General features: G+C 42.6%; 1 protein-coding gene across 4 annotated transcripts in view; it reads right to left on the bottom strand.

Annotated features, from left to right (window-relative positions):
* Window positions 1–1,180: 1,180 nt before the first annotated feature.
* The window catches only part of Ccdc170 (coiled-coil domain containing 170), a 103,903-nt gene continuing 91,201 nt past the window's right edge, over window positions 1,181–13,882 (bottom strand). For 3 of the 4 annotated variants that reach the window (XM_013517400.1, XM_013517399.1, XM_005390576.2), the window contains 3 exons: window positions 12,228–12,470; window positions 5,034–5,270; window positions 1,181–2,652 (listed from right to left, as the gene is read on the bottom strand). In XM_013517400.1, the coding sequence (XP_013372854.1) occupies window positions 2,452–2,652; window positions 5,034–5,270; window positions 12,228–12,470 (681 nt within the window). In that variant the 3' untranslated portion in view covers window positions 1,181–2,451. Of the gene's footprint in view, window positions 2,653–5,033; window positions 5,325–12,227; window positions 12,471–13,882 lie in introns of those variants that run through there. The other variant, XM_005390577.2, reaches the window with a different exon arrangement.

The following is a 13,882-nucleotide window of genomic DNA, read 5'->3' on the forward strand; positions in this document are numbered from 1 at the left end:
AGGATTTGGCCTGAGACTGTAGACATCTGCCTGAAAAGCTTCAGGCTGCCCCTCTGACCTCTGATGGGTTTGGACCTCTGATGGGTCCAGCTGGTGTCCCCAGTCAGGGCTGGAGGGAACATTTGCTCACTAGCAGAATGCACCTTACACCAACCTTGCACACCAAGGAATAAGCTGGACAGAGGGCCTGCCCCCTTGAGCAGAGCTGTGGTCACTCTCCCTTGAAAGCCCATCATCCAACATGTAAGTGTCACTCCTTTACTTTCATTTATATTTTTCATTCTGTTTTTCACAGCCTACATGTATTAGATAGCAATGTCACTCAAAGAAGTTCTTTGCTTTCCTCCCATTTGATCACTTACACTGGTCACAAACCAAATTGGGCAGGAACCAAATCAAATTTCCCCATGAAGTCAACATTGAACCTAACTGTTAAATTTGATTTGATTCTTGTCCAATTCAGCTCGCAACCAAAATTGTGGAAAGATCTAAGTTCATGAATTGAAGCTCCACTGTATCTTGAACAGCACTGTGGATTCTTGGGTCTTTAATTACTGAAAGATTAACAACCAAAGGCATTACATTGATCAAGCTTAAAAATTAAAATTAAAGAACACCATCTAGTATTGAGTCTACATTCAAGTTTACTCAATTGTTGCAAGAATATTTATGTGCTTTTTAATCTAATCTAGTCTCAAACTTCGTAACTGATTACACTGTCTCTTTACACTCTTTTAGCCCAGGAGCACCTTGTGCCTTGTTTGTGACGTTGACTTTCTGACATCTCAGAAAGAGTTAGTTGTACATTTGTCATTTTCCCTTAATGTTGTGGTGTGCTAGATCTGCCCTTCGCTTTAATAACACATTACTGATTCTTTCAGAAACTATAAAAAGTACATTTCATGTGATAACCATAGAATTAATTATTCAAAAGAGATAACACATTTTCTCAATGATATTTGCTTGGTTTGATTTGGTCTTGCAGTCCTAGATATTGAATCCAGGGCCTTCACAGTGAGCTGATTCTCAGCCCATTTCTTTTACTTTTTTATTTTGAGACAGGAGTCTCCTTAAGTCATTAAGTTGCCCAGGCTGGGCTCAAACTTGCAACCCTCCTGTCTCAGCCTACCAAAGTGGTGGGTTCACAGGCCTGCATCACCATGCCCAGCTCTCACTGACATTAAGAATATGGTTTTCTAAAAAATATTTGTGAAATAGAAATTTAAAAGATAATAGAGAGTTAAAATAAAATCTCAATCCTGGGAAATCATCTTTGCTGCAAGTGTTCTTAATGCATTGGTGAATAAAATCACACAGGATTTCTTCACCTTACAGGTTTGGGTTAATATGAAGGTTTCATCCTTCACATTCCGAAGTCAGGCAGGTGTGATGGAACATGCCTATAATCCCAGCTGAAGTAAGAGAATAGCAAGTTTGATGCCAGCCTGGGCAACTCAGGAAGACAATTTTCAAGACAAAAGAAAAGAAGTAAATTAAAATTTTAAAAAAAGAGCTGGGAAGGTAGCTCAGAGCTGCAGCATCAGCCTCGCATGTGTTAGGCCCTGGGTTCAATCTCCAGCACAGGCAGGAAAAAGTACTGAGGTTACCCCTGTTCAAAAGTTCAAAATTACCACCAGATACAGTCTGGTAGCAACATTTAGAACAAAGTTTCTTACTGAATCTCAGACCTCTGCATAGTTTATCCAAACAAATTAGTTGCTTTGCTTTTTAAAGAATAAAAAAGCAGAATGCACTCATCACTCTGTTATTTTGGGCCATTAATTGTTAGTCACAGGAATGTTTTCCTTCCTTGCACAGGCATTTCTACCAGCATCAAGATGCGGAAGAAAACGAGACAGTGGGGTAGAAGAGGCACAGCCCTTGAGGCAGAGCCACCGTGCTGAGCATCCTGGCTCCATCACTAACAGACTGCCACCTTTGGGAGCTCCAGAGGGGTTGTATAATAAAAGCACTAAATCTTCTCCATGTCCCCTCATCTGATGATGACGCTTTGTGTACCTGTACTGAAATGTCACATTGTATTCCATAAACTGTCACACCTTTTATGTGTCAAATAAAAAAGTATACGTCAAAAATAATTTTTAAAAAGCTTCTCCACATGGTCATTATGAGAATTAAAGTGGCCAATAAAACACCAACTCAACATGCACTTGCACTTGGAGACCAACAATGTTAATGCATCATCCCATTCCCCTATCTAGTGAAACTCTCAGTCTCCAAGTGCTAGCAAATTAATAATAGGTGTTTTCCATGTTAAACGTTTATCTAGGATGCACTTTGAAGATCCTTCTCTGCTCATTATGCATTCTCACTGTACCATCAGTGTGTGCAATATTCACACACTGATCAAATTTCAAAGATATGAGGCACTTGTGAACTTGAGACTTGAGTCCACCTCTTAGCTGTGCCCTCCTCTAGAAATAACAGGGTTCAATGAAGAAGCTTCCGGTGGCCTTGTGGATGTCTGTCCTGCCCAGTAGTCATGTCTGTAAGGCAGGTACAGGCCACAAAACAATGCCGATGTGAATGGATCAGTCTTTCAAGATGTTTGATGATCTCATAGTCAGGAAGAGCCAGAGTGGTCACATTCAAGCCCAGCATCTGGGAGACCACTTCCCTGAAGTCTACCAGCTGCAACAGCAAACAGAAACACATTAACAGGGAGAGCAAATGTAGCAGCTACTGCTGGGGCAGATGCAATAACAACAAATTCTGGAAAATACAGATTTTCCTGAGGTAGGAAGATTGATCTACCCACGTTGGCCTTTTTCTGTCATTTATAAATAGGCTTGCCTGCTAAATGCCTTCTGAAATCTCCTCAGATATCAACCTAATAACTACCTATAAGATTCTGATGAGCCAATTGGTGGCAAATTGGATACTAAGTCAAGAACCCCAGTTAAGGAACCACTAATGAGGTTCTGATCTTACTAAGATTCATTTTCAAACCACCATGGGTGTATTAACCAAATATGTACCTGTCTGAAATTCAGAGCAAAGGAAATGATGACTGTGTACACATTCCACATACTAGAAAGTACTGTACAAATGTTGGCATGGCTGTGTCACTGGATGACAACCATTTCTGCATTGGAATTTTACCAGGGTAGTGATCTTCATAAACAAAAGGGAGAACAAATAAGAAAAAGGGATGAGCAGGGGAAGACAAGAGGAATTCTAAATTACTATCAAATCACAGCACAGACTACTGTGTGAAAAACCAGAACGTGATTGGTATGGGACCACTGCTTGTCCATCTCGAGAGCAAAGCTGGTATAGAGGCACATCCCTGTGATCCTAGCATGCTGGGAGCTGAAGGCAGGAGGACTGCAAGTTCGAGTCCAGCCTGGGCAACTTAGTGACTTAGTGAGATCCTTTCTCAAAATAACTTGATTACAAAGGGCTGGGAATATAGCTCAGTGCAAAGGCTCTTGGGTCGATCCCTAGCACCACCAAAAGTGGGCGGGGAGGAGGGACAGTCAGGGAAAATGGTTGCAGTATGCTCCAGACCCCTTCAAGTTCTCCTAGTCCAGTTTCTGTGGTTCTAAGGCTAATGCAGAACAAGATGAGTCAGGGTTATCTGGACAACACCTCCAGAAGGTACCTTCCACCTAGAAAAGGTATGCTCCAACCTGAGATGGAGCTACATTAAACATCACCAGACAAACATGGTTCATTCACTTCCCAGACACCTTCCATACAGAGTACAACTGGGAAACATAACGTTCTCTCTGCCCACTTTGGGTGGGCTGTTCACACACTCCCCTGACCTTCACGTTACAGTGTGATGGTATCAGGAGGTGGGGCTTTGGGCGTTAATTAGGTTTACAGGGGTAGTGTTGGTGTAACCCCCATTATGGGCTTAGAATCCTTATCAAAGAGGCCCCAGAGAGCTGTCTTGTCCCTTCTAACACGGGAGGACTCGGCAAGAAGCTATCATGTCTCGACCAGATGCACACTCTGCCGGCACCTTGATCTTGGACTTGCCAGCCTCCAGAACTCTGAGAAATACTTATCTTGTTTATAAGCCTCCTGATTTATGGTATTTTATTATAGCACCTAAACGGACCAAGACACCATAGTCTCCCAGATGAAAAAGTTTCCCTCGAACTTTCCCAACCTTTTGAAGGAGGTCAAAGATCTTAATTCCTGAGATGTTTCCTTTTTGAGAACATTTGTTCATATAGTTTGGCTTTCCCCAACTCTGCCTGACACATGAGCCAAAGTAGGGGCAGCCAAAGAGGAAAAAAAAAAAATCCCAGGACCAGAGTCCACTCGCTACCCTTTGAGCTACAGAAAGAGAGTGACACATGAAAGCCAAAGGCACTGGGGTCAGGCTGCCCGGGACATATTTCTTTATGCCTGACCTGATGTGCTCGCCAGATAAAATGCTCCTCCTTGCAACTGGCCAATTAATACTTTTTTATGGCTTACATCTGTGCTTGGTTGACCATGAGTCTGGGTGACACCGTTTGAGATGGGAGACTGTTTCTTGCAACTGATCTCCACAAGAGATAAAGCTCCTCGCTCCCCACACCCCAGGCACAAGCCCTGCTTAACTTAAAAAGATCTGGGATGATGCAATCTCCAGAGACAATCACCAAACATCGTAAAAAACCTCACCACCACCAGGCCCTGGTTGTTCACTGCTTTTCCACAACCTTGATTAAAAAAAAAAAAAAAAAATTCTTTTTCTTTTTCTTACAATCCAAGCCATGCAGCCATGAATTGCTTTTCTAAGCAGGATAAATCATCATGGCTAATGCCAAGACGGTGCCACAGAGTGGGTAGCTAGATTGAGGCAGTATAGAAAGCTTTATAGATTGTTTTTGAAAAAAAATGTGAATGATGCTCTTTTTGACAGCACAAATACTAAAATGGGAATGACTCCCACAAGATTAACGCGTCCCCTATGCGAGGGTGACACTTGAAGCCTCGTGTGTCTCATTTTCAAGCTTTTGAACTGTCCTGTCCTTCCACAACCAGCATTTCAGCACCAGGTTTGTGCCTACCTGTTTTTCTCTCTTTTCTGCTTCTTCCAGAGACTTCTTTAGCGTCTTCATTTCACTGGTCACCACTTCTATCACGTTTCTCGCCCTTTCCTTCTCCTCCTTCGCCTCATGCTCTGCGGTCCCCAGCTCTGACTGGGCAGACATCAGCTTTTTCTCAGCTCTCTCCTTCATCCTCTCCAGCTTGTCTCTGGATCTGTTTAGGTCTTCAATGGCTTTGGTCTGTTCCAAAGTTTTAATCTAGGAAGTCAGGGGAAGGCAGATGATTTCTTCTTCTGCATTTATTTAGGAAAACTGTATAAACACAACAAATCAGAAGTCAACGGAATTCACTCAACAGCTTCATGACTAAAGAATGGAATTCATCCCAGCAGCTACACAGACTTTGCCAAACATGATGAGCTGAACGGGTACCACTTCAAACAGTTGTAGTTTATAAACAACACATTGGAGTCCCTTTATCTAGAAAATCGATGAGATGAGATTGTAGATGGCATGGTTCTTAAGTGAGATTAAAATAAAACCCACAAGTAATGTGTAACTTCTGCCCTGTCAGTTGGTCAGTGTCCCTTGTAGGTAAAAACTCGGGAGAACAACATGTCCCCTCAAGGAAACCCCACCTAAATCTCCTCAGCAAATGCTCATCAGTGCTGCGAGGAAAACCTAGGGCAGACTTACTCCGAGGTGTCTTCTGACTTCACCCACAAGTATGGGAAGTAGAAGGCGACAGCCACAACTATGACAACCAAAGCGGGGAGGGTGGCTCCCACTGAGGAATTATTCCCAGGTTTTAAAGCCAAAACAGAGTATCCTGGAGTGTGAGGCACATTTTCTTTATTACCTCATTATTTAAGATTACACCAGAGCTGCTTGGGAAAGAATTTAAGTTTAAAAAAAAAAAAAAAGGAATGAAATTCTGACATAATCAACATGGGTGCCTCTTCAAAACATGGTACTAAGTGAGCTAAGCCAGACACATAAAGGCAAATTTTGTAAAATTCTACTTATATGCGTTACCTACAAGAGACTAATTCATAGAGACAGAATACAAAGTTACGAGGGTCTGAGAAAAGGGGACTGGAAGCTACTGTCTGATGGGCGCAGAGCTCCAGTGTGGATGATGGGGCAGTCGGAAATGGATGGTGCTGGTGGGTGTTTAGCACTGTGAATGGACTTTGTTCTCTAGGATGTAAACTTAAGAATGGCTAAGATGGCAAATTTTATGTTCTACTTACACAGTGAAATTAAGGAATATGAAGCAGTTTTGTACAGACAGAAATATTTTTAAATGGCCTCTCTTTTTGAGACAAGGTCTTGCTATGTACTCCAGGCTGGCCTTGAACTCATGGCAATGGTCTTGCCTCACCCTCCTGAGTGCTGGGATTACAGGTTTGCACCACCACACCCAGCTCTGAAAACTTCTAAAATAAATACAAATAAGCCCACACTTACTACCCACTAGGATGGCTAAAATAAAAGTGCAAGGCAGTGACAGGCTCTGGCGAGGGCGGGGGAAATTGGAACTCTCATGCACTGTTAGTTGGACTGGGAAATGGTGAAGCTGCTGTGGAACACACTTTGGCAGTTTTTGAAATGTTAAACATAGAGTTACCATATGATTCAGCAATTCCACTCCTCGTTGTTGGCCTAAACTGAAAAAAAAAAAAAAAAAATACATCCACACAGAGACACACACACAAATATTCATACAAGTACTATTCATAATTGCCAAAAAATTAGAAATGACCCAAATGGGCATCAAGTGATGAATGGTAAAACTATATGATACAATCATACAACGGAATGCTATTCAGCAATAAAAATATGATACAATCATACAACGGAATGCTATTCAGCAATAAAAAATAATGGAGTACTGTGACATGCTACAACATGGATGAACCCTGAAGACATCACGCCAAAGGAAAGAAGCCAATTACAAAAAACTGTGCAATGTACAATTCCACTTATATAAAGAACAGGAAGAGATCTGAGGCTGGTGGGAGGGGAAATGCAAAGTCCATGCTGCTAGATGCAAGAAAGTAGAATGGAGGCACAGGCCTATGTAGCAACGTAATGAGAAAGAAAAAGAACTGGGGAGACATACTTTAAATTGTTGCTGATAAATAAAAGCTGTGTGTATGTGTGCATGCTTGTGTGTGTGTGTGTTGTTTATTTGGAGAGTGTTGTGTTGGTTTGCTTTGCTTTTTTTGTTTGTTTTTGTCTTTTTGAGACAAGGTCTTGCTATGCAGTTCAGGCTGGACTTGAGCTTTGTAGCCCAAGCTGGCCTCAAACTCACAAAGATCCTCCTGCCTCAGCCTCCTGAGTGCCGGGATTACAAGCATGCACCACCACACCCGGCTTATGTTGGTTTGCTTTGGTTTGCTTTGATCTGGTTCAGTTTGGTTGGGTTGGGTTGGGTTGGGTATTTTTTGAGCAATGATAGAGGTAAGAATTATCCTTGAGCTGTTGGGCTGCTGATTATTTACTGACAAGGGGCTTCAGTAGCACACTGACATGGATCACATATGGATCCCGCCCTGACATCTCTACCCAGCTTTGGGCTTGCTTACCTTCACTGTGGCTGAGCACTTGAACTGGAACAAAGTGGACCTGATCTCAACTCTGAAAGTTCTTATGATCCCACTGGAAAGTCCAAGGAGGAGTGGACACTATTCGAGATTGGAACTAGAATGTGATGTAGATGAGATATGACTGCTTGGGAAACATTCTTGTGTGACTTCACTAAATGAAGCAAACCTGGATTGAATACATGCTAAACTCATAAACTACAAACTAGCAACCAGCTTTTACCTACTAGAACACACACAACTTCCTGAGAAAGAAAAATTCTTTTTGCTTTGGTTTGAATGAATGTATTTCCTAAAATTCATATGTTGAAGTCATAACCCCAACTTAATATTTAGAAGTAGGGGGCTAGGGGGTAATTATGATGAATGCTCTTTAGAAAAGAGGTCCCAAAGAGCTCCCATTCTACCGTGTGAGGACAGGGCTAGGTGTCATCTATGAACTAGAATGCAGGCCTTTACTAGATATGAGATATGCTGGCACTTTCCAACCCTTCAGAACAGGAAGGACTAAATTTCTGTTCTTTATAAGCCATCTGGTTTATGTATGCTATTTTGTTATAGCAGACTAAGACTAAAATAGACACTTTTTGAGACAGAAGGAAGCTAATGACAGTCACACTTGGATAGGTCATTGCCATAGAACTGACAAAATGTCTTGGAAACTGACAGTAGCCATAGAACTTGCTATCAAGAAGGCATAAGAACAACTGCTGCAGCTCTGGAAATACACAGAAAATGAGGTGCCACAGTGAAATGACACCCGTAGAACAAGCACTGGAGATAAGGAAATGCTGCCCACTAAGCTGAGGTTTATGGGGCTGACCTTGAAGATCATTCATGGATCCTACGTTGCCGGGGACTATATGATAGATACCAGTGTATCAGAGTATTATCTCGGAGGGTATTCCTGAGTGTGTTTATTGCATGGTGTGAAGGAGAAGAATGTCCTTGTTGTTAAAAAATACACAGGAAAGTATTTAGAGGTGAAATGTCAAGATGTTCGTAATTTTACTCTTAAATGATGTCTTAGTTACTTTTCTAATTGCTGGGACAAAATGCCTGACACCCACAAGTTAAAGAAGGAAAAGTTTATTTCAGCTCAGTTTATAGAGATTTTATTCTATAAGTTAGCTGGCTCCAAGGCAGGGCAGCATGGCAGAAAGGCATGGCAGAGGAGAGACAGTCCATGGCATGGCAAGCAGGAAGTAATAGCTGAAGCTTCCTTTACCTTTTATATTCTATCCAGGGTACAAGCCTATTGGTGGGTGCCACTCACACCAGTGTGGATCGTCTGTCCCCAGTAAATCCAGCCACACCAGAACTATGCTAAACCAATGAGTGAGCTAACTCTCTCTCTCTCTCTCTCTCTCTCTCTCTCTCTCTCTCTCACACACACACACACACACACACACATCTCCCTCTGTCTCTTTCTCCCCTCTCCCCCTCATATTAGAATATAGGAATAACATGCTAACAAACTGTATGAAGTATAAAAAGATATGCATTATACTATTCTTGCAATTCTATAGATTTAAATTTCTCAAAACAAGAAACTTGGGAAAGGGCTATAACTGACATGGATCCTATTAATAAAAAAAATTTGACCTCAAATGTGCATTTATTTATAAATTATATAAATATACTATTCCAAGTAACATATTCTATGTTTAGACTAGCAAACATGTAAAAAATTGAGAGCTCTCCATGGCTTGAATAAATATCTATTTTTACAAAAAAGTTACCTCCCATTGCAACAAAGAGATTCCCCTGCACAGGCAAACTAGCTCACTGCTGCTGAAAAACTATGGGGCAAAGTGGGAAGTTGCTGGGATGGGGATGCTGAATTCAAAACCTTGTATTAACAGAACAAGAGGTACAGTCAGCCTTCCCGTGCCAAATGGGCAAAAACCTCTGCAGTGGGCTATCTATTCAAGGTGGTGGGAAGCAGCCTGGAGAGCTAGAAGCAGGCTGAGTCGTGTCCTAATGAGAAGACTGTACTGCCAGGAATTTCTGAAAACTATGAGACTTTATCACAATCTGGAGGGCTGCCTGAACTATTATTGTCAAGAAGAGCAAGAGCAAGAAATGAAGGTCAGAACCAGGCCATCAGCACAGAACAGAAAGCCAGCACAGTGGTAGATGGATGTGGAGTAGGGAGAGACTAAATCACTTTCATTTATTTTTTCTTTGTTTCTTTCTTCCTATCTTTCTTTCTTTCTTTCTTTCTTTCTTTCTTTCTTTCTTTCTTTCTTTCTTTCTTTCTTTCTTTTTTCCATACTAGATTGAGTCTTTTCGTTGAGCAACATCCCAGCCCTTTTATTTTTTATTTTTCATTTTGAGACTAGGTCTTGCTAAATTGCCCAGCTAGGTTCAGACTTCTGACCCTCCTCCCTAGCCCTGGGTGTGCTGGGATTGCAGGCATAATGCTCCTGAGGGCACTTCTCTGAGCAGGACAGAAGTGGCTATAAACACCATGGATCAATGGGCTACTGAGCCTCCAGCAAGGATTGGGAGGAGTCCAGGTGCCTCCTCAGGAAAGAATTGTTAAATCTGATGCACAATTCTCTTAAGGGCCACCAAAGGAAAGGTGGTGATTACATTTAAAATCTGATGACATTTCTGGTTTCCCTGGAAGGTCTAAGTTTTCCATCAAGTGGTTTTCAAACCCTGCAGGCATTGTGCAGGGCTCTCAGGATGGGGTAAGGCAACACAGAGGGAGGCGATAGAGGCTGTGCATGCCTTGAGAGCTCTGAAGCGTTAGAAGAGGCGGTCCAGCAGAGGCGGTCCGGCAGAGGCGGCACCTACCCTCTGTGGCCACAGTGAGCGCTCCCTTAGGAGAATCAAGGCCTTGTCACCAGCCTTTGTGAACTCAAAGCTTGGCTGTAACTGTTATTGGATCAGAGCTTCAGTGACTGCCCCTATGCGTTCCCATCATGAGCTCCATCCTCAGTGACCGTCCACCTCCCCCACTGGAGTTTGTACAGGCAGAACTCCAGGCTCCAGGGTGTCTGGGTGCCATCTGGGCCTCCCACTTCTGCTCCCCCCACAGCAACTCCCAGTCAGGGTGGAGCAACCGAGGCTGGCTTCAGGGCTTCTACCCCTACTCTGCCACACCCCCAGGGCCATTCTGCAGGCCTGAGGTGGGCACTGAGGACATGCCCCTCTGATACTAACCCACCCACTATCCCCCATCAGATGCTCTCCTCCGATTCAAATATGTCCCTCCCAGGGCTGTGCCAGCCTCCCTTTCTCTAGGGAAATACACCTAATTCCAGGCCTTGGTCCTGAAGGTAGAAGGGCCTCCAGGGAAGGAAGCTAACAACCTGGAAGGGAAAACACGGTGGGAATATGCCCACTCCACCTGTCCAAGGAGCGGCTTAACTTCCAAAGCTTTTTCTTATTGGTCTTTTCCAGATTCAGAAACATTCCAAAAGTCAGTTTCCTATGAGCCAGGATGTTATTTTCTGCTGGTTTGGGATACGTACATCTGCCGGGTGTGCTGTGTGCATGTTAACTGACATATTACTGCCAGTGACGCATGTGCATGCAATTTAAATACTTTTACTAAGTCCCTGTACACTTTTATGTCTTTCTTCTCTGTATTCACTAGAAGTTGAACATCTTGAATCCAGGAAATATACCTCCTGACCCTTTACACAGTTATGTACTCCAACTGTTTCTTTCCTTCTTTCTTTCTTCCTTCCTTCCCCAGTGTGGGGGATTAAACCCAGCACCTTAGCACTGAGCTGCATATCCAATCTTTTTTTTATTTTGAGGCAGCATCTCTCTAAGTTGCCAAGTTGCCCAGGCTGGGCTTGAACTTACAATTCTCCTTCCTCAGCCTCTCAGAGTGCTGGGATTACAGGTGTGTGCCACCACACTAGGTGTGTACTCTGACACTTCTCCCAAACACAGTCCCTGTCTGATAAATCCCTCTATCATCTCTAATCACATGGTTACCTACACCTTGAAAAAATGTTTGGATTTTCTGTCTGTAACATCACTCTTTCTGGACTGACATTTCACACATTAGAGATGACTCTACCTGAAATATTAAAAGCGCAATAAGTTGACATAGAATTCTGACTTATGTAGTTCTCACCCTTCCCCACAGCGCTAAGAAACAGCAGGAACTTCTCATCATTTCTCTCCTGGTATTTTCATCTTTTGCATAAATTTTGATGGTAACTGGACAAATGAAAGGAGGGGATAGAGTCTGGTGCCATGGTACATGCCTGTAATCCCAGCACTCAGAAGGCTGAGACAGGAGGATTGCTGTGAGTTCAAGGCCAGCCCAGACTGCACAGCGAAACACTGTCTCAAAAAGGAGGAAGAATTTGATTGACTCCTACTAGTATTACATTGTTGAACTACATAGCTACCTTACACATCCTAAAATGTCATTTCCTCTTCTTGCTTATCATGACATTGATAAATTTGTCATTGAGAATTAGCAGTATTGAGAAAATAAATCAGTATTACACTAAAAAAAAAAAAAAAAGGAGGAAGAGGGAGAAGGAGAAGAAGAAAAAGGAAGGGGGAAGGAAGGGGAAGGAAGGGGAGGGGAGGGGGAGGAGAGGAGGAGGGGATGGAGTCACACACTTGCCTTAAGCTCATTGGTGTCAGCCAGCTTGGCTTTGAGCTCAGTGTTGGACTGGCGACAGGCACTCAGCTCCTTCTGCACCCTCTCTACCTTCTTCTCCAGCTTCCTGACAGTGAGATGGGCCTCATCCCTTTCCACAGCCAAGGCCGTACGCAGCTGCCTCTCCCCCTCCAGCTGGGCTATTTTCTGACGGAGGAGATTCATGTGCAGTTCTTTGCTCTCCAGCCTTTCTTTCTGAGTCTTTAACTGGTATGATATAAATAGGGATTGAAAAAAGTGCTAATCAAATAGTCAGTAAGTATCAATGAATCACCCAGATAACGTCAATTTTTATCTACATCTCGAGAAGACTAGGGTATAAACTATCAAAGAAGGTCACTGGGCACCTTTTCCTGATCACATTTTTTATTCGTATTTTTTCCAAGAATTAATTCTGAGGCTGCAAAGTTTTGAACAAAAGAGCCCCAGAAAGTGTGCAAAAGAATCAGCTTTACACACCTGCTTCTCACCAACATTAGTGCCTCATAATGGAAATGTGAAACTACTTTTAAAACTACCCAAGTAGGTTTATCAAGAGCAGACTACAGTGAGGCAGAGAGACAAAATCCTTGCCAACACTCGCTGGCACCAGTGTTCTCTGAAACAAAATAGGCCACAAATTAGTACTGCAACCTAGGCCTGCTAAGTGTAACCCCCAAGGGCTAGGCTGAGCGGCGACCACCGTGAGTGGAGATGCTCTTAAAGTAGGGTGTGCAGAGAAGATATTTAAGAAACCTTTGTGTACGTTTTAAATCTTAGAACTACAAGTGACGTCAAGTAAGTTTTAGTTCTTTGAGGTCTTCATTACGTTCCTGGCCTATACACTTACCCTGGCCATCAAACTTGCTGAGAGAAATGAGTGATGGTTTAGAAAATGACAGTGGATGCTAAGAGAGGAAAGGTCTTCCTTGCTGTGTCTAATTCCACTCTACTGCAAATTTACACTGGAAAGTTCTCTATACACGGGTGCTTTTAACAGTTATATCATTCTTAAGAAAGAACAGTATTGGGTATTAAGAAAGAAAATTAGTTATCTGAGGAGGACTTTGGGGGGAAAGAATTGTAGCTCAATTTGACATCCCTGATTGGATTGGTCTGCCTTCTTTCATAAAATATTCTTCCAGATATAGTAATTTGGGAAAGAGGTCAAATGTGAATTGGGGATCTTATATGAGCCAAGAGTTCAATAATGTTGTTGACTAAAAATTAGCAGTCGTGAAGGTAGGTCTCAGCACCATCTTGGTATAAGAAATAGAGAGGTATGTAATTTGCCCGGGCTCAACCAGCTTGGGAGAGCCACAGCAGGAACCCAGATGTGACAGTCACTGACTCTGCACTAGAACTCAAGCGTAGAATCTTCTAAGAACTATTATAAGAGCACATCTGTGTTTTCCTTTTTCTTTCCCCAATACCAATAACTGTTTTACAAATATTGATTTTTTTTTAGTAATGGAACTAGAACCCGGGGCCCTTTACACTGAGCTATGTACCCAGACCAACTAATAATTATATATATATATCTCTTTCATCTAGTCATTCATTTGGTCCCAACTGTTTCTAACTCTTTCTTTGAGTGAACGAAAAGTAAATCCTTCTCACTGTCCACTTGCTAGTGGCAT

Source organism: Chinchilla lanigera, unplaced genomic scaffold, assembly GCF_000276665.1.
Source record: "Chinchilla lanigera isolate Chin_1 unplaced genomic scaffold, ChiLan1.0 scaffold00038, whole genome shotgun sequence".
Classification (NCBI taxonomy): domain Eukaryota; kingdom Metazoa; phylum Chordata; class Mammalia; order Rodentia; family Chinchillidae; genus Chinchilla; species Chinchilla lanigera.